The 26,527-nt window shown below is 44.3% G+C and overlaps 1 protein-coding gene across 1 annotated transcript in view; it reads right to left on the bottom strand.

Moving 5' to 3' along the window:
• The window catches only part of GATD1 (glutamine amidotransferase class 1 domain containing 1), a 50,561-nt gene that overhangs the window by 5,396 nt on the left and 18,638 nt on the right, over window positions 1-26,527 (bottom strand). The window contains exons 5-7 of the mRNA XM_082270600.1: window positions 13,049-13,143; window positions 8,116-8,209; window positions 5,500-5,611 (exon numbers count right to left, since the gene is read on the bottom strand). Of these exons, the coding sequence (XP_082126726.1) occupies window positions 5,500-5,611; window positions 8,116-8,209; window positions 13,049-13,143 (301 nt within the window). The remainder of the gene's footprint in view (window positions 1-5,499; window positions 5,612-8,115; window positions 8,210-13,048; window positions 13,144-26,527) is intronic.

Below are 26,527 nucleotides of genomic sequence, written 5' to 3'. Positions count from 1 at the left end.
ATTGGAAGGAAAGAACCTTTCCGGAGGGTAAGAACGAAACCCAATCTTGTAGCTGGACCATATTACTTTGTGGACCCACTTGTCTTGCACATGCCCGGAAACCAGCAAAGACGTCCCCCCCCCCCACCCCAGGCACAGGTGAGGGTGCACCTTCATGCTGAAGGAGCCTTGTCTGTGGGTCTGGAGAATCCTGCTCTCGGCTTGCCAGACCAAGGCCGCTTGGAACCTCCCAAAGAGGACTTAAAAGGTTTTGAACCGTGAGGAACGAAAAAAAACTTCTTGTGAACCTAGGACGGACCACATCTACGACGAGGTTCCTAACCCTTACCAACCTGCGGAAGAAACGTACTCTTCCCCCCCGTCAGACTCTTAATGAGGTCATCCAGGGTAGTCCCAAACACACGATCTCCCTAAAAAAGTAGATCAGTTAAGGCCTTTTTTAGAGGTCTGGTCCGTAGACCAACATTTAAGCCACATTACATGCCTAAGTACCACTGCTGAAACAGAGAGTCTAGAATCAGGGGAGCCGCATCCAAAGAGGCATCACAGATAAACTGTAGTCCCTGGACCAATTGGTCCGCAAGCTCAGCAAAGGCAGGGAGGAACTGCTTACCCTCCAGGTCACGGCGCAAAAGTTTTGCCCACTCAGTCAGAGTTTGCAACACCAGGGCAATGGAGAAGACAGGCCTAACCTCCAAACCCGCAACAGTGAACATATTGCGGGCCACAGGCTCCCCATTTCTGTCAGCTGGATCCTTAAAGGCCAGCAATTTCTCAACTGGAATCATGGTCGCCTTATTTAATCTGGAAACAGAAAGGGGTCCACCAGCAGTGGAAAAGTCCACTTTTAAGAAGGGACTCTTCAAAGGGGTACCTCATTGCAAAGCGTTTAGTGACAATTTGGATGTTCCCACTCTTATGCGACATATCTGTCAAAATAGGAGGGAAAAGGAAACACCTTCGACGCTCTAGACTGTTTTTATGTGCCAAAGTGGACTGGCGCCTCCACTGCAGCTGCGTCCTCCATTTTTAAAGTTTCACGCACAGACACAATCAGTGCATCCACCAGCGCCTTTTCGTGCACAGCTACAGGAGTGGAGGAATCGTCCTTACTATCCGCAAAGTCAGGGAGTGTGGCCGCAGACCCTGCAGGGTGGGCCACGTCTGCGGCGGCCGAATTAGATTCAAGATCTGAGGAGACAGATGAGGCAAGAGAAGACAGGGGACGCTTTTTGCTAGCCCGCCGCCCAAAAGCCACCTCCACCCGGGACACAAAGGACTTCAGGACCGCCGTCGGTGCATCATTGGATTGTTAAGACCCAGAGGGCCCCGCAGCCTCTGAGAGGGGGTCAGGTGGGGAAACGCGCTCCAAAGTCTCAGTGAGTAGATAGAGGGACCCCACAAAAAGTGTCAAACACTGCTAAGGGACACCACCACCGCACTGGTAACATGCTAGAAACAGAGCACCCCACGATCCTGCAGCAGAGAGAGGGAGGACACGCACCAGACTCACCACCCCACCAGACAGGCACTGGCAGCACCAGGATAAACTGAATTCCTGGGAAAGAAGAGACCTAGGAGTCAAAACCAGGGGACAAGGGGGGGCTCCCACAGCCAAAATCGCCACCCAGAGGCTCCTGTGTAATGGCCACCGCTTATTCCTATGCCAAGCCAACGAAAAATGGCCGCCAGCCTATACACAACATAGGCCACGACAAAATGCGGCCCCACACAGCTCCATGAGTCTCCCAGGGACCCAGGAGGGATCCCTGGGGCCCAAGAAAGGCCACAGAAGGAAGGGGGGAACCGGGCACAGAGGGGAGGGAAATCTGGGGGTTTGACCATCCCAGGGAGGGTCCCGCATCCACCCCAAAACCCTCCAGGGGGAGAGGGGGGACAGCTAGTCATCATACTGTGAACCAGACGGGCACCGCTCCAGAAAGAACCTCTCGCCATCTAAATGGGGGGCTGTCGGCCAGGAGCAATGCTGCAACGCAGGCTGAGGCATGGTTGTATGAGACCTCGCAAGGCCTTTAACTTGCAGGCAAGCCCCCGTCCGGGCTGGCCTGCAAGTTAAAGGCCTTGCGAGGCAGCTGATCTGCGGTCTGCACACGCTTGCTGGCCAGACTGGGGTGACCACTGGATCTAGATTATCCAGCCCGTCGCCCAGTCCGGCATTTGATTGTAGATCTCACAGGAAAAAAAAAAAGGGAGAAAAAAAAGCTATTTAAAAAGCAAAAATTGCCAGGACCAGTGATCCCAGCAAGGAATTAGGTCCTTACTCCTGACTAGGCACCTATAGAGTACCTAGAGCTAGAGTACCTATAGCGGGGGGGAGTATACCCCCTGCCGATAGGGGTAGTCGAGATCTTTTTCTGCTTAGTGTTCTACTCCTGTAGGGGGCAGTATTACCCACTGGTCAAAAATCCTAAGGAGCTGTGAGGAGGAAAGAGAAATATTGTTTTTTATTTTTTTTTCAAAACGGTCGGTCTTTTTTTTTTTTTTTTGTTTATAGCGCAAAAAATTAAAACCGCAGAGGTAATCAAATACCACCAAAAGAAAGCTCTATTTGTAGGAAAAAAAGGAAAGGCATGTTCTTTGGGTACAGCGTTGCATGTCCCTGCAATTGTCAGGTAAAGTAACGCAGTGCCGTATCACAACAAATGGCCTGGTCATTAACCACTTTACCTCCGCTCACTTTGCTGCTACTGCAGCAAAGTGGCTCGTTCCTGTCCAGCGACGTACACCTACGTCGCTGGACTCCGCCCCATGTGGGCGGCGCGCTGTTTTCAGTCACAGCGGGAGTCGGGCCAGGGGAGGAGCAGCAGCAATCGCCGCTGCTCTTACCCGATCGTCGGGGATCGAGTCTGGAGATCCGCCCGCTGTGTGTAAACACAGCGGGCGGATCTCTGAAGTGACAGGCAGGGTCAGATTGCAGGGTTCAGCATAGCTGAACCCTGGATCTGTCCTTGTGTCACTCAGTCACCTCCCCCCCCCACACGTCAGTAAGCACCAGGCATACATTAACCCCTCCCTCTCCAATAAAATTAACCCCTTCCCTGCCAGTGTCATTTTTACAGTAACAGTGCATATTTATAGCACTGATTACTGCAGTAATGTCACTGGTACCCCCAAAAGTGTCAAAAATGTCAGTCAAGGGTCCGATCTGTCCGCCGCAATGTCGCAGTCCCGCAAAAAAAAAAAAAAAAAAAAAAAAAAAAAAAAAAAAAAAAAAAAAAAAATCGCAGATCGCCGCCATTACGCGTTAAAAAAAAAAAAAAAACACCAAAAATGACAGAAATCTTTCCCTTAGTTAGTAAACGCAATAACTTTTGCGCAAACCAATCAAAATACGCTTATTGTGATTTTTTTTACCAGAAAACAGCAGAAAACAAATTGGCCAAAAATTTAAAAATAATTTGATTTTTACATTTTTTTTTTGGGGGGGGGGGGGGGATTTCATATAAAATTTTTTTAAAAATATTGTTATTTTTTCAAAATAAACGCTCTTTTTTGTTTATAGCGCAAAAAGTAAAAATCGCACAGGTGATCAAATACCACCAAAAGAAAGCAAAATCCTCCGGTGGTAAAGTGGTTAAGGGGGTAAAACCTTTCGGGCTGAAGTGGTTAAACAAAATTGGCAGTGGAAGCTTGCACGTGTATGCATACATACAGATTGCCATTTATAATAGTGATTTTATTATCCACTTGCCGACCTCGATACACTGCGGCAAGTCAGCTCTATTGTGCGAATCAACGTACCTGTACTTCGTTTTGTGCAATAGCCAGTGGGGGTGCGCATGCACTGATTAGCCAGAGGGGGAGCCAATCAGCGGGTCCAGCAGACGCAATGTCTGCGATCGCTCCCCAGAGAGACAGAATGATGGTTTTGTTCTGTTACGAGATGAACATAGGGATCTTGTGTTCCTGCTATATAGAAACACGGATCTCTGTGTTCATCCAGTGAGTCCATCCCCCACACAGTTATAAAGCACTCCCTGGGGACACACTTAACCCTTGATCGCCCCTGGTGTTAACTCCTTCCCTGACATGTTTTAGCACTGATTACTGTAGTAATGTCACTGGTCCCCTCAAAAGTGTCAGGTGTCCGATCTGTCCGCCACAATGTCGTAGCCCCGCTAAAAAAAAAAAAAAAAAAAGCTGATCACCGCCATTACTAGTAAAAAAAAAATAAAAAATTTGATAAATCTATCCTATAGTTTGTAGATGCTATAACTTTTTCGCAAACCAATGAATATACACTTATTGGGATTTTTTTTTACCAAAAATATGTAGCAGAATACATATTGGCCTAAAATTATGAAAAAATTTGATTTAATTTTTTTTATTTATTGGCTGTGTTTTATAGCAGAAAGTAAAATATATTGGTTTTTTTTCCGAATTGTCGCAACATTTTGTTTATAGCTCAAAAAATAAAAACCGCAGAGGTGATTAAATACCGCCAAAAGAAAGCTCTATTTTTGAGAAAAAAAGGACATCAATTTTATTTGGGAACAGCGTCGCATGACCGCGCAATTGTCAGGTAAAGTAACAAAGTGCTGTATCGCAAAAGAATGGCCTGGTCATTGGGGGGGGGGGGGGTAAAACCTTCCAGGCCAGAAGTGGGTAACAATCATACTTCCCATTAATAAACATTGAAATATCAGTATGACTGAATCAAAATAATTGCAGTCTAGCCTTGGTGAATATCAGATGGTTTCTGGCAATCATAAGCTTTTATGAGTGTTTCATGTCATTAGAGACTGCTGAAAGACAGCTCCTTGCACAGTCTCATTCTCAGACAGAACCCATCTAGAAGACTTACCGATAAGAAGATCGGTAGCCCTTATTGCTGCCCCATGTGCTAATAGTACACATACATAAATATTTTAAACATCAGGCAAACAATGATTAAATGTAGGGTTAAAAAGATTGTAAACCGTGGGGGGGGGGGGGGGGTTTGGGAGAGAGAGAGAGAGAAAAAAAAACCCTGTAAGAGAGAAAAGGCATAATGAGCTAGTAGCCATTCCATACTAGCTCATTATGAAATACTTACTTAGAACGATGCTGTCTCAGCGGTGCCCGCACACCCGAGACAGCTGACATCTGCCCCGGTGTTTCTTCCGGCTTCGTGGGCTCCGGCGCTGTGAGTCACTCCCGGGCAGGTGCACAGTAGCCGCTGTTTACAGCGCGGGCTCCGATGGTCCGGCACAGTAAGCCAGACCTTCAGAACACATGAGCCGATTACATCAGCGGCTGTATGCACTCTGAATATTTCCTAAACTGTGCAAGTTTAGGAGATGTTCACAGTATCTACAGGTAAGCCTCATTATAGGCTTACCTGTAGGTTCAAGTAAAAAAGTAAAAAAAGAGTTTACTTCTTTAAATTACATGCATTTCTAAAAGGACATTAAAATACTTTATTTCTTTAAAATGCTTGATTACACCGAAAATATCAGAATATTGGTTTGAGCAAAAAAACAAAACGCTGGCACCCACCTTCCATTGCTCAGCAGGATCAAATTCTGAACAGCAGCCATTGTGGAGTTTTCATTCTGTCCCGTTATCAGATGTCTGTCCAGAACAACATGAACAGCATCTGGCTCACTTGCTGAATGCAGAAAAGTCGGTCAGTTACGATATTCAACGAAGCCAATTTTATTTCACTATGCAAACATCTAGCAAGGTTTTTAACTTTCACATTTATAGGCTTAGCAATTTAAATGTCTAAGTATACTGGTAAAAGGTGATAGTTCTTGAGATTTAGGCACAAAATAAAGGTGCAAAGCTATCCTGATCTACTGATAAGGCATACTCAGAAGCTGGATTAAAATGCCAAACTGCACCCAATTACATGTTCTAATTCTAGGTAATCCCAAATTTCGTCCCCAGCAGTAAAAGATCATCATGAAAGTTACAGACTCAGCTTCCACTTAGAATATGATACAATAATTTTAGTCAATTTCATCATACACCCATACTGCTAAATGTTTTCCAGCTAAAGGACGATCGCATACATACACCTATGCAGTCATTGTACATCTCGTCCAAGCACACAATAATAATTGGTGATGCATGTAATGATATCCCATACTGGACAGACGAAAAGCTGAAGCAAGCGGCCATGTTTTTTAATTATTATAGGTCAGCCATGACAGTCTTGCAGAACAGTTACACATTGCCGCAGTGATTAACCCCTCCCTCTTTTAATTCATGGAATGCATAGGGTTTACACTTCAAAAGAGCTGTTATCTAAACTCAGACATCAGAAGCCAGCGCTTAGGCCTGTGCAGAGCTGTAAACAGCTAATTGAGTCCTGGCAAGATGTCTGTTTCTGCTGTCTAGGCATATCGTAAAACTATGACCAAATCCATTAAGGATACCTGGAACTAATGGGGATCGTAAAAGGCAATCAGAGAGCTCTGCCCAATTCAAAACTTAACAAATCCACACACGATTCATAAACTCAGACAAGAACATGACACATTAATAAGTATATATTTGAATGAGAAATGTTGTACTGAACGAAATTAGGTCATATATGACCACAGTAGCACATATAGAAGGGAAGATAGCTGTCAAGATGCCTCCTGGTTGACAGGTTTCTCTGAGCTACCTTGTGTTTAGTATTCCTAAATGCGAAATTCAATGCTGAACAATAATCTATCAGTTTCAAGAATGCAACCGGTACATATTGGAAGATATAAATACTGGTATAAAACTGTCCATAAAGGGAGGAACCAGATATTGTCATAAACCTAGGACAGCCCATGGACACTCAGTTTTATTGGTCAGGGGCATCAACTACAAGTATTCTTCCTCATCAATTTTACCTTATTTTTCTATTGCTGAATTATGTCTCTATTGCTTTGGAACACCTTGTTTCTATAAATATTTGCACCAACTTTGACCTTTTCATTATTAAAACCATATATTGAAAATGGTTAACCTTGTCCCTAAGCTCTTAATGCAAGCTAACAAAGAACCGGTCTCTTGAAGAGTGCTACTGTATAGAATAAATCCTATAAACATACCTCTCTGTGGTGACAGTGTGTCGTACAGACGATTATTCTAAAATCATAAATGTTACAAGTGTCTAGTGGCAGTTGAATGGTTAATTGCTTAATTAGCCCATTGATAAATTGCTCTCAGCCTGCTGGCACCTAGATTGTGGTCCCGCGTGCAGGAAAATCTTTATGCAGGGTACAGCTGAGATTGGCATTGTTATGTAAGTGACAGCGTGGTGTGAGATTGGCTGGTCCTTTGTCACGAGTTACTGAGAAGGGCAGGGATCTAATAGCCATGTCTGTCACAGTGCATGTGTAAAAATAGTGTAATTGTGCTGTCCGCAGGACAAAAGCAAAAGCTTCACTCAACGGTCTTCAACCCAAGCTGCACACAAAATACTTTGTTTTGCACTGCAAGCACTCCATTTGGGTGGTGGGAGCAAAGTGACAAAGCTGAAGACTTTCTCCCCACCCCAATGTGACACTGCTGGGTACCTGATCAGCCAAGCACGTCATGTGGAGGGCAAATGAGTGAGTCACATGCTGCCCATACCCAGAAGTACCAGGTATTTCTCTTTGATAGCCAAATCAGATCAGCAAGGGAGCAGCAGAAGGGGAGTATTTGTAGCTGGAGATGGAAGCAGTACAGTGAACCCGCCGCTTTGCCATACATAAACAATGTATGGTCATTTTAAACAAGATCTTTTAGACCTCTGTTAATAACCAGAACCACAGCTACTTTCAAGGGTGACCTTGATATTACATGGCTGGGATATGACATGCCATTATTAGAGAAATACATCTGTATTATGCAAACACAACAGCTTGCACATTCAATTCTGGGATCACCTTTTCTCAACCCCATAATCCATTGGCCACTGGGACTTTCCTTCATATTTGATGGCCATAAGAAAGGTGCAAGGGCAGAAGAAAGCGAGCCAGGCATCAACCATAGAAGCTGTTGTGAATATCGGCATAACAGAGCACCCAACTTTTGATACCCCAATGATCCAAAGAAAGCACAAGGTGCTTTTTCTATGGTTCTGAGATTATAAGGTGAGCCCACAGGTACACTATAATAAGCTTTAATGTGCGTTTCTATTCTTACCACTAAATGTTGCTCCAGCATCTTTAGCAAAATCTTCTAGGATAAGAGGCAGGCTGCCATAGTCAGGCTGACGGACCAGCTCATATACAGAAGGCTGATGTAACAAAAATAATAGACCAGGAAAGAAGAAGAGTAACATGCATAAACATTATATAAAATATTTAACTATATACATAATAGATTGTGAAAAGCATGAGGATGGGTGTCATGATTAAAGGTCAAAGGCAAAATCTGGTGCAGCTGTGCACAGTTGCCAGCTTCGAACTTCAGCTTGTTCTTTTAACAACATCCTGCCCAGCCTATAGCAAAATGACAACCAGGAGATGGTTAAATTGTTGTGACTGGACATCGTATGAAGTCCTTCACAACATGCCGCAGCACTGCAAATAGTGGTGTGGTATGTCACTCGGACCCACTGCATCTCTGATCACAGTAAAGAGCCTATGACGTAGGTGCTTTATCATGTGATCAGCTGTGCCTAATAACAGCTGATTACAGTGTAAATAGGAAGTGGCGGTTATCTGCATTTCCCTACTCAAGCTGACAGCACGTGAGTAGAGGAGAGCCGATGAGCAGCTTTCCTGACATGGGGATCTGTGCTGATAATCAGTGCGATGATTATCAGTGCAGCCCCATCAGCGGTGCCTTTCAGTGCCTCCTCATCAGTGCCGCCTATCAGTGCTGCATATTAATGCCTTCTCATTAGTGCCACCTCAAGAGTGCAGCCTCATCAGCACACATCAGTGAAGAAAAATGACCAGTACTTATTTACAACATTTTGAAACTGAAATTAAAAACTAAAATTATTTTTTTCTAAAAATTTTCATTCTTTTTTCATTTGTATAGCAAAAAATAAAAAAGTATTGAATAGCATAGCCGGACCCCCTCTGATGCAACTCTAGCCGACCTCTCTGCGGCTCGATCCCAACTTAGGGACCTATATGTGGCCTCCGCCCACACGTATGACCAGAAGTTGGCTCTGCACAGATACAAGTTTCAAGACAAATGTGGTCGACCATTAGCTGGCGCTCTCCACCCACGCACTGCCTCTACATTTATTGACCGGATTCGTGACACCACAGGATCCCTAGTGACGACCCCGAAGCTAATTGGTCAATCCTTTGCGACTTACTATCAGTCGCTTTACCACTTGTCTGCGTCGTTGCCCCAGGGTGCCCCTGGGGCTTCCCTCGATGACAAGGCTGCGTATGTGTCGACTACTGCCCTCCCATGCCTGCCTGATGAGACCGTCTCGGACCTGGAAGTGCCGATCTCAGTTGACGAGGTTATGGCGGCTATTGCATCTACCCCTTCCGGCAAAAGTCCTGGCCCTGACGGCTTTACTGCCAAATTTTATAAGGTGTTCGGCACTCTGCTGGCCCCTTTTCTGGCTCGGGTCTTTAACTCCATTCCTGACGGCTCGGATTTTCCCCCTCAGACGTTGGAGGCCCACATATCTCTAATTCCAAAACCAGGGAAAGACCCCACATCGTGTGCCAATTACAGACCTATCTCTTTGATTGGAATCGACCTTAAACTTTATGCTAAGATCCTAGCGACCCGACTGAAACCATTATTGCCGGACCTTATTCATATGGACCAAGTGGGCTTTGTCCAAGGCCGAGAAGCTAGGGACAATACCCTAAAAACCCTCCTGCTTACTGATTATGCCCGCTCCCGAGATATACCTTTGTGCCTGCTGACGGTGGACGCAGAGAAGGCCTTTGACCGTGTTGACTGGCATTTTCTGCGTCTTACCCTGGAACAAATCGGTCTCGGCCCGATGATGCTCGCTAGAATTATGGCCCTCTATAAAAGTCACCTTCCGCTAGGCTTCGGATTAACGGCTCCTTGTCTCCTACCTTCAGTATACACAACGGTACACGTCAGGGTTGCCCCCTATCTCCGCTTCTCTATGTACTAGTAATGGAACATCTGGCTGTTGCTCTTTGTAATAACCCCAATGTTTGCGGACTGACCATTGGCCCCATACATTCTAAACTAGCGCTATTCGCAGATGACTTACTCCTATACGTTACCTCTCCTCAAAGGTCCCTCCCTGCGATCTTAGCCGAGTTCCGCGACTTTGGTCTTATGAGCAACTTTAAAGTTAATCATTCTAAATCGGAGATACTAAATATCTCCATGCCTAAATCGACCCGTAATCGTATCTCGGACTCGTATCCCTTTAAGACGGGATCCTCCTCCGTTCGCTACTTGGGCGTCAATCTGCCTTCTGACCCGACACGCCTCTTTACTGACAATCTTGTTCCACTCTTCACTAAAACCCTATCTGACCTGTCTACGTACTCCACGAAACGCTTGTCTTGGTTTGGGAGGATCAATGTTCTAAAGATGGACATCCTGCCTCGTTTTTTATACCTCTTCCAAGCGCTTCCTGTTCACATACCTGCATCCTTCTTTGACAAGCTGCGTAGAACGCTTTCGAGATTTGTATGGCTCCATAGCCGACCCCGCCTAAAGTATGCGACTCTCACCCTTCCGAAGTCTAGAGGGGGCACCGGTATCCCGGACTTCGCTCTCTACCACCGGGCGGCGACCTTGACGCGCTAGGTGGATTGGTTTCACAATGCTCCCACTAAATTATGGGTGCAACTTGAACGTTTTCTTGCCCCTTTTGATCTCGGGGCACTTCCCTGGACTCCGGTACATCTTCGTGGCCACGTGTCCTCTTTCAACACTTTAACACACCAGACCTTGTGGATTTGGGATTGCCTGAATAAGTCGGGCCGTCTCTCAGGTCCTCAGGGGCCCATGACGCCCTTCTTTGGCACCCCAGCGTTCCCCCCGGCAGCCTCGTGTTCTAGATTTGGACCCTGGACTGCGACGGACCACCGACGGGTTTCCCAAATTCTACGGACTGACCCGTCCTTGTTGACGACTCCTACTTCCACCACATCCGACGGTGCTCCTGTGAGCTGGCTGCAGCGCGGCCAGGCTCTCTCCTATTTACGCTCCCTGCCCTCACTGACTGCTGTTAGTGGTGACCCTTCGGAATTTGACTCTATCCTACTCCAGGATGATCCCCCCACGCACACGATGTCTCTCTTCTACTCCTTACTCCTCCGCGCCCTTCGCCCTGACCTGCCGAACTATACTGCTGCCTGGGATGGGGACCTGGGGCGGGGACCTGGGGCGAGCCCTTTCATCTAACAACTGGTTCAAATGCTTCGCGTTGACTCACTCGCTGTCTCCGGCTACACAGGTTCAAGAGAAGGGGTTCAAACTCTTGAGCAGATGGTACAGATGCCCTTCCTCGATTTCCTATATTGACCCACTTCAGTCGGACCAGTGCTGGCGTTGCTCGTCATCTAGGGGGACGCTCCTACATACTTGGTGGGAATGTCCGCAGATCCACGAATTGTGGATTGGAATTATTGCTCTCTACTGCAGGCTCCAGGCAACTACAGTCTCCGCGACACCGCAATTGGCCTTGTTGTCCCTGTTGCCCGGTTCCTTCCGGTCGATCAAGAGAGACGTTCTGCGTTTTTTCTTGGCGGCTGTTAGGACGGTAATACCCAGACACTGGAGAACCAAGCACGTACCTTCTAAACTTGAGTGGGCTTTGGAACTAGACAGACTTAGGGATATGGAAAACCTGCTGGCGCAAGAAGGGGGCAAAGAGGATCGGTTCTCTGCTGCATGGATGTCTTGGGACATGTTCCGGTGTTCGGATGACTTTAAATCCTGGCTCGAATCACCTGTACTGCCGGGTGATGGGGAACGGCAGTAGGACGTGGGCGATCTTCTCTGCTTTCCTCATCCTCTTGGCTTATCTCTGTTTTCGCTCTCCTGCTTTATCTCACCTCCCTTCTCTTTATCTCTTTGGTTATGCCACTGGCGCCACACGGCTGTCCTTTTTGCGCTCCCTTGCTGTTTTTGAATGCTTCTCAGCGTAAGACCTGAGTATTTACTAGTGCCTTACACACTTCACAGCATTTTCTAATATGATGCCAACTGTAGCAACGTCTCTACCAGTGTTATCCTTTAGTTGTCCTCTCTCTTGCTTATGTTGACCCATGTTACACCAGGCTGCTGTTTGTTAAGTTGCGACACCATTGTCCTCCAACGGACTTGGTAGTTTATGTTGCCTTCCGACACTAATATTAATTGCAGTAGACGCTTACTTGAAGTGCATTATGTGATATGACTGTGGAAAAATGTTTTTTTTTCTGTTTGTTACTTGCTCCTTCGCTTTCACTCATATTTTGTAAAATCCCTCTTTCTCAATAAAATCAGATTGAACTAAAAAAAGTATTGAATAAATACTACCAAAAGAAAGCGCAGTCTCAAAAAATAAATGATAAAAATATAGTTTGGGTACAGCATTGCATGACCGCACAATTGTCATTTAATGTGTGACAGTGCTGAAAGCTGAAACATGGCCTGGGCAGAAAGGGGGTAAAAGTGCCCTGTATTGAAGTGGTTAAGCTTTAATAATAGAAAAAAAAAAACACCTGGAAGCTGATTGGTTTATATGCAGAGCTGCCCCAGATTTTGCACTGTCCAGTTTTAGTAAATCAACCACTATGTCTCTCATGAGATTTACAACTGCAGTGTGTCCAGATCCATGCACCTGGTCCAGCCTGCATGTCAAAATTTGACATGTGATTGTGTCTGTGTCAGCAATGCGTGTGCATCCACTTCAATGGGCTCTGCCTGCACGCAGCTCAGAGATGCTACAGCCAACTGTTCTGCATGGAAAATGGGCATAATCACCCATCTGAATGAGCCCTTAGGGTGTGCAGGACAGCACACTCTTGGGAATTTAATTTGCATATTTAGTGGTTCGTTTGGAGACACGCCATTACCTTTTTTTTTTAAAAAGTTGTCATGAAGAAGACAAGTAAGATTTTGAAAATGTTTGTTAAATTCAGCTTTTAAACATTATATATCACATGTTTCAGGTTACCCCTGTAAGACTGTAGTCTTGAAATATCCAGGATTTATCCTCAGCGATACCACAACACAAGGCAGTCACACCATGACCAATGGCACAGACAGGTTCTATGGATGAAAATCATCAATTAGCACTCACTTCTCTTTTAGCAGACAAGTATATCAACTGACAAATGGTTTTCCATCATGTGTTATACAGTTATCATGTACTGAACAAATACGTTTATTAGATCCAAATAATGAATTTAGTACATGACAAAAGGTAATACCTACTACCCCCCTAAACTAAACCCCTAAAAGTGAACTATTCTATTCCTCTTACTACACATGCTAAAAATACCAGTTATCCCGTTGTATGCTCCCTCTTTACAGTTCTCTAGCAATACCTGGGCAGCAGCTGCAAAAACTGTGTAAACATGGAGTTTACTTCAAAAGTCTAGTTTCCAGTCTGTGTTCAATCTACGTAATCCTTCATTTTCTAATCAGTTGTAAATTGGTTAAATAGAAGAAAATAGGAGGAAAGGAGGGATGAAGGAATAGAAGTGAAAGTGGATTGAGTTGGTTTTACGCAGTTTGCACAGTTGCCATCTAGGATTTCAAGAGAGCTGAGCAATGGGAACAGTAAAAAACATAACCGCCTCAATGCAAGGGAACTGTTAGATGGGATAACAAATGGAACTGCATAAGACTAACTAAAGTCTACGTTCTTAGGACTCCTCGATGTTTGTAGCTCTAGACCCTGTTTTCTCAGGATGTTAGAAGACCTTGCTAAGACCTTGTTTTACATTTTAGAATTTTTTTTTAATATATAAAACTTTATTTAAAGAAAAATTTTCAAATTTTACAAAATGAAAATGAAGAAAAAAAAAAAAAAAATAAATAAAAAAAAAAAAAAAAAAAAAAAAAAAAAAAAGAAGGAAGGAAGGAAGGAAGAAGATTCAAGAGACACATACCATGAGTCTCAGAAATCACTGCAGTATAAAAATGTACAGGTGGACTAATATAGATGCTCCCATGGGTATTCTATACGGCGTAATGTCCCCCCCCCCCCCGACCATAGACACAGTAGTTCCCGATATGGGGTGTCTGGGGGGGGGGGGGCAAGGGGGAGGCAAACCCTGGTTAAAATCGTGCCTATTGCCCAGTAATGACCTGTTTGAACAAGTTCACCCTATTATTGTTGTCACTTATATACCATACGCAGTTCTGTTAACAATGTACTTGATATTGTACGTGTATTGTTGATCTTTGTTCATGCTTGTTTATTATGTTCTCTTTCTTGAAAAACCAATAAAGACGTTTTTGGAAAAAAACTGTACAGGTGACAAAACAGAGTGGGTGAGCACCACTTCTCACATAATGAAAATAGCAAAGGGGGTGACCCACTGTGAAGCCACAACAGGAAGCCCAAAGCGGGCCACCCCATACTAAAACATGCAACACACTAGAGAACGAGAACAAAAAAAAAACCTTGTAAAGCGTGATATCATTATTACAATGCAGTAACATGGTACAAGTACATACAGCTGCAAGAAAAAGTATGTGAACCCTTTGGAATGATATGGTTTTCTGCACAAATTGGTCATAAAATGTGATCTGATCATCATCTAAGTCACAACAATAGACAATCACAGTCTGTTTAAACTAATAACACACAAAGAATGAAATGTTTCCATGTTTTTATTGAACACACCATGTAAAGATTTACAGTGCAGGTGGAAAAAGTATGTGAGCCCCTAGACTAATGACATCTCCAAGAGCTAATTGGAGTGAGATGTCAGCCAACTGGAGTCCAATCAATTAGATGAGATTGGAGGTGTTGTTACAGCTGCCCTGCCCTATAAAAAACACACACCAGTTCTGGGTTTGCTTTTCACAAGAAGCATTGCCTGGTGTGAATGATGCCTCGCACAAAAGAGCTCTCGGAAGACCTAAGATTAAGAATTGTTGACTTCCATAAAGCTGTAAAGGGTTATAAAAGTATCTCCAAAAGCCTTGCTGTTCATCAGTCCATGAAAAGACAAATTGTCTATAAATGGAGAAAGTTCAGCACTGCTGCTACTCTCCCTAGGAGTGGCCGTCCTGTAAAGATGACTGCAAGAGCACAGCGCAGACTGCTCAATGAGGTGAAGAAGAATCCTAGAGTGTCAGCTAAAGACTTACAAAAGTCACTGGCAAATGCTAACATCCCTGTTAGTGAATCTACAATACGTAAAACACTAAACAAAAATGGATTTCATGGGAGGATACCACAGAGGAAGCCAGTGCTGTCCAAACAAAACATTGTTGCACGTTTACAGTTTGCACAAGAGCACCTGGATGTTCCACAGCAGTACTGGCAAAATATTCTGTGGACAGATGAAACCAAAGTTGTGTTGTTTGGAAGAAACACACAACACTGTGTGGCGAAAAAGAGGCACAGTAAACCAACATCAAAACATCATCCCAACTGTGAAGTATGGTGGTGGGGGCATCATGGTTTGTGGGCTGCTTTGCTGCGCCAGGGCCTGGACGGATTGTTATCATCGAAGGAAAAATGAATTCCCAAGTTTATCAAGACATTTTGCAGGAGAACTTAAGGCCATCTGTCTACCAGCTGAAGCTCAACAGAAGATGGGTGTTGCAACCGGACAATGACCCAAAGCATAGAAGTAAATCAACAACAGAATGGCTTAAACAGAAGAAAATACGCCTTCTGAAGTGGCCCAGTCAGAGTCCTGACCTCAACCCGATTGAGATGCTGAGGCATGACCTCAAGTAAGCGATTCACACCAGACATCCCAAGAATATTGCTGACCTGAAACAGTTCTGTAAAGAGGAATGGTCAAGAATTTCTCCTGACCGTTGTGCACGTCTGATCTGCAACTACAGGAAATGTTTGGTTGAAGTTATTGCTGCCAAAGGAGGTTCAACCAGTTACTAAATCCAAGGGTTCAAATACTTTTTCCACCTGCACTGTGAATATTTACATGGTGTGTTCAATAAAAACATGGCAACATTTCCATTCTTTGTGTGTTATTAGTTTAAACAGACTGTGATTGTCTATTGTTGTGACTTAGATGATGATCAGATCACATTTTATGACCAATTTGTGTAGAAATCCATATCATTCCAAAGGGTTCACATACTTTTTCTTGCAGCTGTATGAGAGGAAAATATTGAAGAACATTAAAGGATAGACAAAAGGAATAAGGTATCAAACTCCCGAGAGAGAGGAAAAGAGAAGCCACTCGGTATGCCAAAGCCCAAGGAGATTAAGAAGGATTGTAAAAGGCAGAAGGTTTTTTTTTTTTTTTTTTTTTAAGATAAGAAGGTAGCCCCTCAGCCCCTGTAATACTTAACTGAGCCCATCTTTATCCAGAGATGTTGCAGGGGTGTTTTAGCTGCCCAGGACTCCCCTTCCTCATTGGCTGAACAGCACCACGGCCAATTGGCTCCCACTGCTGTCAATTAAAGTCAGTCAGCCATTCAGGAGAGAGAGGGGCGGGGCCGAGCTGTGGCTCCGTGTTTAAATAGAAGCAGGGAGCTGTGACTCGGCTCAGGTGCCTCCACAGCAAGCTCTTTGCTGTGGGGGCACTCAACAGGAGAGAGGGGCCGGGAGCACAGAAGAGCGACCTGAGAAGAGGAGGATCTGGACCACTCTGTGCAAAACCAACTGCACGGAGCAGGTAGGTATAAACAGGTTTGTCATATAACAAAAAAAAATAAAATAAATAAAATAAAAAACGTCAACCACAAGACTTTACAATCACTTTAAGGAGCATGAAGGGCCACGTAATCATTCCAAGCATCCCAAATGGCAGTAAATTTAGCTAGGGTATTGCACAATCTGGTCGTAAGGTATTCCATGAACTTCTAACCCGTTGTAGAAGGGCAGAGAACGTCAGGGGGATGTCGGTTTCCACCGAGCAGTAATTAAACATATAGCTGCTTTGAGAATGTGCATCATTAACTTTTTAAGGGTTTTTCCTAGCTCCCACACAGGAAGGCCCAAAAAAATATGTGGACAGGTCTGTTAACCACCTCAGAGAGAAGCGAGGGAACCTCCTCCCAAAAGGGTATGTATTTTATGTAAAATTAAGATTAAATTTGGGCCAACTCGGGTACGAGGTGAATCATGCTCTCGATTTTCTGTTTGACTATAGCTAAATATGGCGTTTCGATATTCTATTTTGCCTTGTATGGAAAAAAGATCTCATGGTAAAAGGATCTGTTTGTAGTACATTGTGTTGTACTCCTAAAAGCATAAAAAAAATAATAATAATAACCTTCAGGATAACTAAAGGCAATTTTTTGGTGAGGGGGTTAGAACCACTGTCCGGTTCTTTGTTGCTGTCTGTGTCCCTGTCAGGGAGAGTCACTATTAATGTTCTGATCACCAATGTCACTGGGAATAAAAGTAAAAGGTAAATACACTTTTTACCATTAAATACATTTTTGGTTGCCACTAAAACACAAATAAAAGAAAAAATTTCCAACAGGGGCACTTGTTACCATGACAACAGGAGATCTCTCTCACTTTGAAAATATATTCTCTCCCATCCTATTGAGCATACAGAACAGAATATCCTAATTTCCTGTTGAGGCTGCACAGCAGGAAGTGAAGTTAAAGTGGAATTCCAGTCCAGATCTAACTAAGCTTAAAGCGGAGTTCCACCTAAAAGTGGAACTTTCGTTTTAGGTAGTAATAACCCCTTGACATGCCACATTTGGCATGTCATTTTTTTTTGGGGGGGGGGGGAGCAGGGTACCTAGTTTTGACAGGTACCCGCTCCCACTTCCCCTCGGAGCGCCGCCCTGAACGGAAGTTCTCCTCTCCCCCTCCCTCCCTGCAATCTTCTGGGACATGTCAGAGGTCCCAGAAGATTGAGGGCCAATCAAGACGCGCATGCGCAGTGCGTACCCGGCTGTGAAGACACAAACTGTCACAGCCGGGTGCCCACACCAGTGATGCCGGCGCCGCCGAGACCAGAGGGAAGAGGATCGAGGCTTCGGGCGGCCGCATCCCTGGACCGTGGGACAGGTGAGTGAAAAGGCTGGAACTCTGCTTTAAGACTGCTTCCACCCCCTTCTAACACCTATACTAACTACCCTGTAGAAGAAAGATGCCTATACTTACCTACTCTCAGGGCACTCTGGACATGCGATTGTCTCCCAGTGGCTGGCTTCAGGGGAGAGGACAGACAGCCGGCAACAGATGCCCCAAAGTAGGCATATGGGTGATGTCACAACCGAGGCATTCCCACCATTGTCGGTGCTCTCCCCGGAATCCAGCCACTAGGGAGATCATGTGACTGGAGTGCTCTGAAAATAGGCAAGTATATGCATCTTCCTTTTACAGGGTAGTTGGTATAGGAGTTAGAAGGGGGTCAGAGCAGATTTAAGCTTAGTAAGATCTAGACTGGAATTCTTCTTCAACCGCTTCTCATCCGGCCATAGTACATAAACTGCCGGATAAGAGCAGCGCTGATGCGGGTGGACATACCCCGACACAGCCAAATTATCAATCGTTGTAGCGGGCCACTGTGATTGGCCCTGGTACCATGTGATCACTGTGACGAATCACAGCGAGAACATGAACAGTAGTAAACAATGCTGTCATTGTTTACTAAAGTGTGAGCGGTGTGATTGGTCACAGTGATCACATGGTAACAGCGCCAATCACAGTGGCCCTGTACCATGGGATAGCTGTGGTGTCTTCTACCAATTGCTTATTACAGTTATCACTGTAAAAAGCAGTCACAGTAATAATTACTGTATATATATATATATATATATATATATATATATATACACACACACACACAGTACTTAATGCATTCATAAAGTATTCAGACCCCTTTCACTTTTTCAAATTTGTGATGTTGCAGCTTGATACTATAGTAGTTTAAATCATTAATCTACACTCAGTACCCCATAGTGGCAAAGTAAAAACAGAATTTTAGAAATGTTTGCAAATGTATGAAAATGAAAAAACTGAAATATCACCTTGGCATAAGTATTCAGACCCTTTTCAACAACACTTGTAGCTCAGGTGCTTCCCATTTCTCTTGATCATTGCCAAGTTGTTTCTACACCTTGATAGGTGTTACAGTGCCCACGATCACTGCCACACCAGTTACAGCATTTCTGATCATTATTAGATATGCAATTTATGCCCCTAGATAGCCTGTAGGTGCTCCTTGGATTTAGGGCTTCCCTATGTGGCTAGGCTGTGAAAAAGTCTCACATGTGGTATTGCCATACTCAGGAGGAGTAGCAGAATGTGCTTTGGGGCATAATTCCAACTACGCCTATTGTGTGTGTTAGAAATTTCTTATTGACAACTTTGTGTAAAAAAATACATTTTCGTGTTCTTTGTAATTTTTTTTACCACAAGCGCTTGAAAAATGTAGGATTTTCGAAAGATTTACGACGCCTTTCAGAAAAAAACCTTGGAGTGTTTGCTCATTGTTGGTCATTTTGCTAAAATGTTGGTCATTTTGTGTTTCTACAGTCCTGGTGCTCCAGGCCCTCCAAAAAGGTGATAGGTAGTCCAGGAATTTGATGTGCAATTTATGCTTCTGGAATGCCTAAAGGTGCTCCTTGGATGTTGGGCCCCTCTTTGCGGCTATGCTGTAAAAAAGTTTCACACATATGGTATCCCCATACTTAAGAGGAGTAGCAGAATGTGTTTTGGGGTGTAATTATTATATATTACGTATGCCTATGCTGTGTGTGAGAAATAACCTGGTAAATGACAAGTTTGTTTAATCCACGCCACCCCTACCTCCATAAAAGCATATAAAAGCAGCATTACTCCACATCTTCCTAATGCAGCATACCTATATTCTGGAAACAAAGTAGCTGCCCTGCTTTATGAGATTGGCAAAGAGAGGTGGAAAGGATCATGGAAGCAGAGAGATGGGTTCACATTACTAAAATAAGGATTAACAGTTGTGACATCTTGCCTCGTTGCATGTACTGTTCATTAGAAATTGACAAACTCTTGACAGCGCCTTTAGCCCTATACACCCTTTACGAATAAGGATGTAAGGGCATTTTTCCCTTGGGAGGAAACACCCTGCTGCTTAACCACTTATTTTCTAATTGATCTCAGAACTTCACCAGGACTATTAGTAGATCACTGACTAATGTACTACATTGAGCTTTTAGAGTTAAAATGTAATTGCCTTTTTTTCTCTCATGGTTAGTGGTTTGTCATCTACTCACTCTGACCATCCATTATACCGTACAGTTTTCCAGAGCAATGTAATGTCTAATGAACATAGATTTAGGTGCTTTGCTTCCCACACATCTCTAACTATGTAATCCTTGTGGATCTTCTAGTCTCAGTTTTCGATACTCAAGATGCTGATCTCCTGTTTATTTCTATCTTTTTTATACTGGTATACAGTGGATAAAAGAAAAAAAAGTCTAAAGACCCCTGTTAAAGTGCCAGGTTTCTATGATGTAAAAAAATGAGATAAAGATAAATAAATAACGTCGGAACCTTTTCCACCTTTAATGTGACTCAATAGGGGAAAAAAAAAAAAAAGAAATATTTTTTTTTTTGGGGGGGGGGAGTCAGTACACACCTGCCATCATTTAAAGTCCCTCTGATTAAAAGCATTTGTCCCCCCCCCCCCCAAAAAAAAAAAATCCTGTCCCCTAAAGCATGTTATACAGTGCTTGGCTGTGCAATTTGGCCTACCCCTATCACCTAAAAAACCTGCCTGTTCCTGCCAGTTTCTACCCTCCCCCCCTGTAAACTGACCATGGTTTATCATGGCTGCTGAGCCCTGACACCGTGGTCAGTTTACATGCCTTCGTCATTCAGCAGCTCTCTGTCCTCCTCTCTACTCCCCCCCCCCCGCATGTCTGCTCCTCTGTCAGAGTCCGTCCCCTCCACTCCTGCTGCTTTTAAAACTTTTATTGTCCTATACAATCCTCTGTGTACCCTGATTAAAAGTGCTTCTGTCTCTGTGTTTGATAAAAAAAAATGCCGCCTTTACCGTATTTCAAAGCGGCTCCTGGCGATCATGGGACCGGCTGGCTCGCTCTCTCCTCTCACCCCACCTGAGGGTCAGCAAGGCAATCTCGGCCCCACAGCCTTCATCTGTCAGCGGGGGGTCTTCTCCTCTGTCAGAGTCCGTCCCCTCCACTCCTGCTGCTTTTAAAACTTTTATTGTCCTATACAATCCTCTGTGTACCCTGATTAAAAGTGCTTCTGTCTCTGTGTTTGATAAAAAAAAAAAAAAAAATGCCGCCTTTACCGTATTTCAAAGCGGCTCCTGGCGATCATGGGACCGGCTGGCTCGCTCTCTCCTCTCACCCCACCTGAGGGTCAGCAAGGCAATCTCGGCCCCACAGCCTTCATCTGTCAGCGGGGAAAGGAGAGAGCTAGCCGGTCATGCAATTGCCAGGAGCTGCTCTGAAATACAGTAAAGGCGGCATTTTTTTGTATAAAAACACAGACAGGAGCACTTGTAATCAGGGTACACAGAGGATTATATAAAGTTGTATAAGTGGGTTAACAACCACTTTAACCCCAAATAAAAGTTCAGCTGTTCTAGTAGGTCTTTCCTGACATTTTTTAGTCACATCCTACAGCAAAAGCCATGGTCCGCAGAGAGCTTCCAAAGCATCAGAGGGATCGCATTGTTAAAAGGTATCAGTAAGGATAAGGGAACAAAATTTTCAAGGTATAAGATATACCATGGAACACAGTGAAGACAGTCATCATCAAGTGGAGAAAATATGGCACAACAGTGACATTACCAAGAATTGGACATCCTGCCAAAATTGATGAAAAGGCGAGAAGAAAACTAGTCAGGGAGGCTGCCAAGAGGCCTACAGCAACATTAAAGGAGCTGCAGGAATATCTATCAAGTACTGGCTGTGGTACATGTGACCACAATCTCCCGTATTCTTAATATGTCTGGGCTATGGGGTAGAGTGGGAAGACGGAAGGAAGCCTTTTCCTATGAAGAAAAACATCCAAGGCCGGCAGAATTTAGCAAAAACACATCTGAAGTGGTATGGTCTGATGAAACCAAGGTTGAACTTTTTAGCCATAATTCCAAAAGATATGCTTGGTGCAAGATACACTGCACATCACCAAAAAAACACCATACCTACAGTGAAGCATGGTGGTGGAAGCAAAACCTTCAGGCTTCTGCTAGAAAGCTGAACATAAACAGGAATTTTCAGCATGACAACGACCCAAAGCATACAGTCAAATCAACAAAGGAATGGCTTCACCAAAAGAAGATTCAAATTTTGGAATAGCCCAGCCAGAGCCCAGACCTGAATCCGATTGAAAATTTGTGGGGTGGTCTGAAGAGGGCTATGCACAGGAGATGCCCTTTGCAATCAGATTTGGAGTGTTTTTTGCAAAGAAGAGTGGGCAAATATTGCCAAGTTGATGTGCCATGCTGATAGACCCATACCCAAAAAGACTGAGTGCTGTAATAAAATCAAAAGGTACTTAAAGTATTAGTTTAAGGGTGTGCACACTTATGCAAACATATTTTAGTTTTTTTTTATTTTTACTTCCCTCTACCTAAAAGATTTCAGTTTGTTGTTCAACTGAGTTGTACAGTTTATAGGTCACCTTAACCACTTCAGCTCCGGAAGGTTTTACCCCCTTAATGACCAGGCCATATTTTGCGATTCGGTACTGCGTTATTTTAATGAAAAAATTGCACGGTCATGCGAAGCTGTACCCAAATACAATTGATGTCCTTTTTTTCCCACAAAATAGAGCTTTCTTTTGGTGGTATTTGATCACCTCTGCGGTTTTTAGATTTTGGGCTATAAACAAAAAAAGCGTGCAAATTTTGAAAAAAACAAACGCCATATTTTTTAATTTCTGCTATAAAACATTCCCAATAAAAAAAAAAAAATCTAATTTTTTTATCAGTTTAGGCCAATTTGTATTCTGCAACATATTTTTGGTAAAAAAAATCCCAAAAAACGTATTTTAATTGGTTTGCCAAATGTTATAGCGTTTACAAACTACGGAAAATAATTTTTGGAATTATTTATTTTTTTTGTTTTTATTAGTAATGGCGGCGATCAGCATTTTTTTTAGGGGGACTGCGACATTGCGGCGGACAGATCGGGCCCCTAACTGACATTTTTGACACTTTTTGGGGACCAGTGACATTTTTTTTTTTTTTTTTATTTTTTTTTTTTTTTTTAAAAAGATTTTTATTGAAGTCCAGCATAAACACACAGTCCACAACAGTACAACACAATGAAACATTATAACCATCACTCAGCATTCTCCAAGGGGCACATGGCAATACAGTCAGGAACAGTAGAAAAACAAAAGATTATCCCCTGGATTTATAAACTTCAATATCCCTTGGACCGAGCGAGTAGCCGGACCCCATTTTTATTTGAAACACACTACCTAATAAAAAAACTTTCCCTTGTCCCCCAAACAGAACCAACACCCCAGTCGCCTCACTGATCCCCCCGAGGAAGAACCGGCGGGCGACCAAACGAGCAGAACTCCGCCCATCTCCCCCCCCCCCTTCAGGTGACCCCCCCAGAGAACCTCTCTACAATAACATTCCCAACCTAGCCGGGCCCGCAGTCGTCTAAGAAACCCATGCCTGAAAAGTGTCCAGGGCCCCCAACCCCCCCCAAGTACAGGTCCACTGTCCTCAAAGTCGGTCAGAAGGCGTAGCCACCAAAGTAGCATCGGAGTCCACCCAGCGGTACCAAACTTTCCTAAATTTCTTAGGGGACCCCCTAGCCTCATAAGTCATCTTATATAGCACAATGTCCGCATTCACCACCCTCTTCCACATGTCTAGGGACAACACCTCAGTATAGATCCACCTCCTGGCGATTAACTTCCGCGCACAAAAGAAAAGGATGCGGATAAATAACTTAGTGGCCATATCCAGTCCCTCCACCTCTATTACCCCCAGAAGGCACACCAGGGGCGAGCAAATATTCGGGAGTCCAAAGTTCTCCTCCATAAACTTCGTAATTTGAGACCACAAGGGTCTCACCTTAGGACAATCCCACACCATGTGCAAAAGGGACCCCCTACCCCCTGAACATTTATGGCACACCGCAGAATCCCTCTTGCGCATGGAAAACAGGCGGGCCGGAGTGTAATATGTCTGATGAAGATATCGCAATTGGATCATCTTATCAGTAGACGAGATAACCGTACCAAGGTACGTCTCCAAAACCTCCTCCCAGCGTTCCTCCGTCAATTCCGGTATAAAAGCTAGCCATCTAACTCTGGCCCTATCTACCACCCCAGGACCCCCAGAACCCAGCGCCCCATAGAATCTAGAGATCCGTTTCAAAGGCTCCGGATCCAGCAGCACAGTCTCAAGAGAGGGGTTAGCCAAGACCACCTCCCCCCCCCCGAACTGCGCCCGCACCGCATGCTGGAGTTGCAGATATCTGAAGCGCCACGGGGGACCAGTGACATTAATCGGTGCTAAATATTATGCACGGTTACTGTATAAATGACAATGGAAAGGGGTTAACACTGGGGGTGATCAAAGGGGTTAAAAAGTGCCTAAATATGCTTGCTCACTGTGGGGTGGGGTCTGCGACAGGCACAGAGAGATCGGGGTTTCAGCTTAGCTGAAACTGCTGATCTCTCCCTGCCTGTCTGACAGAAGACTTGCCTGGTTTGTTTACATAAGTAGCCGGGTCTTCTGTCAGTTTATCCGATGATCCCGGGAGGTCGGCGGCAATCGCCGCCGCTTCTCCCGCGTCCTGCCTTCCACTGTGTCTAAACACGAAAGTACTACCTGATTTTGCACAGCCGAGCCGCCCTGCCGCAGGAATACTACGGTGGGCGGTCGGCAAGAGGTTAAAGGTGGGAAAAGGTTGTGAAATTATTTATCTTTCTCTCATTTTTTACATCACCGAAACCTGATATTTGAAAAGGGGTGTGTAGACTTTTTATATTAACTGTAATTACTACTTACTGGCTTCATGTTACTAACTCTATACCTCTGTACAATCGAAGACCACTGTTTTTTGTATTTTTCGTGAAACACAAAATAAAAAAAGTTTTGTTCATTCAACAATAGTGACAAAAAAAATTTCAACTTCAAAAAATTCACCATGCCCCTTACTAATTTGATTGTCTACTTTCCAAAAAGGGAGCCATTTGGGGGGCATTCGTACTGTTCTTGCATTTAGGGGCTCAAGAAATGAGATAGGCCATAAGTACATCAGGGCTAAAAGTGATCCTAAAGCCTTTTTTTTTTAAATAACAAACATGTCATACTTACCTGTTCTGTGCAGTGTTTTGCACAGAGCAGCCCAGATCCCCCTCTTCTCGGGCCCCACGCCCACCCTCCTGGCTCCTCCCTCCTGCCGGGTGCCTCCCACAGCAAGCAGCTTGCTCTGGGGGCACTCAAGCAGGCGTGCTCCCACCCCGCAGCTCTGTGTGTCCATTCACACACTGAACCGGAGTAAAGCAAAGAACAAGCGGAGCGCCTCTAAGTGCAATACGTTTATGGAGTCTAGGCATACAGTAAATGGTAACTCACTAGAAATGAGATGAAAGTCGGCTCAAATGCGAAGTCATGAGGTCAACTGTCCGTGATGCTGCTGCAGAGAGGAAGGATGTGAAGGAAATCCTATCTGGTAGATAGATAACGGGGAGATGCCGGCCCTCTCTTCCGGGACCAGCTCTCGAGGCAGGCTGGGACTCAACGTTGACCACGTGACGTAAGCAGGGTCAAGGTGCACACTACGCGTTTCAGATCATGCGCCAAGCTCATGGGGAGAGTGCGCGCTCTTTTCTCAAGTGTAAATGCCCACACTGTGTAAATACACACTGAACCACGCTGTGGTTCAGCCATGGCCCCTCTGTCTCCTGATTGGCTCACTGGCTGTGATTGACAGTAGTGGGAACCAATGGGTAAAAAGCCAAATCAGAAGTGCGAGTACCAGGAGAGGCAAGGCTCTTGTGGACTTTGCTGGATCGAGAGGGGGGCTCAGGTAAGTAATAGGGGGGTCTGGGGGGCTCCTGCACACAGAAGGTTTTTTACCTTGTGCCTTTACAACCACTTAATCGATTTTTCTAATACATCTATATATCAGACAGCAGACTCTATAACTTTTACACAGACAAAATAATAAACACTGGATTAGGGTTATTTTTGACCAAGTAAATGTAGCAGAATACATTTTGGCCTAAATTTCTGAAATAAAGATTTGCACACTTTTATAAACAGAAACTAGGAAAAAAATTATTTTCAAAATGGTCAGTTTTTTCGTTTATATAGCAAAAAATCTCAGTGGTGACTAAAAGTCACATAAGGAAAGCTCTATCAGTCTTATAAAATGATAAAATATTTATACAGGTACAGTGTTGCATGCCTGCGTAATTGTCATTCAAAGTGTGACAGTGCTGAAAGCTGGCCTGGACTGGAAGAGGGGTGAAAGCGGTTAAATCTCTTAAAGCGGTAGTATCCCGCTTTTTTCACTTTTACCTACAGGTAAGCCTATAATAAGG

This window comes from Pelophylax lessonae, assembly GCF_965119305.1.
Source record: "Pelophylax lessonae genome assembly, chromosome: 10".
NCBI classification, from domain to species: domain Eukaryota; kingdom Metazoa; phylum Chordata; class Amphibia; order Anura; family Ranidae; genus Pelophylax; species Pelophylax lessonae.
The sequence above is the reverse complement of the archived record's forward strand: the minus strand, read 5'-3'. Positions and strand labels throughout refer to the sequence as shown.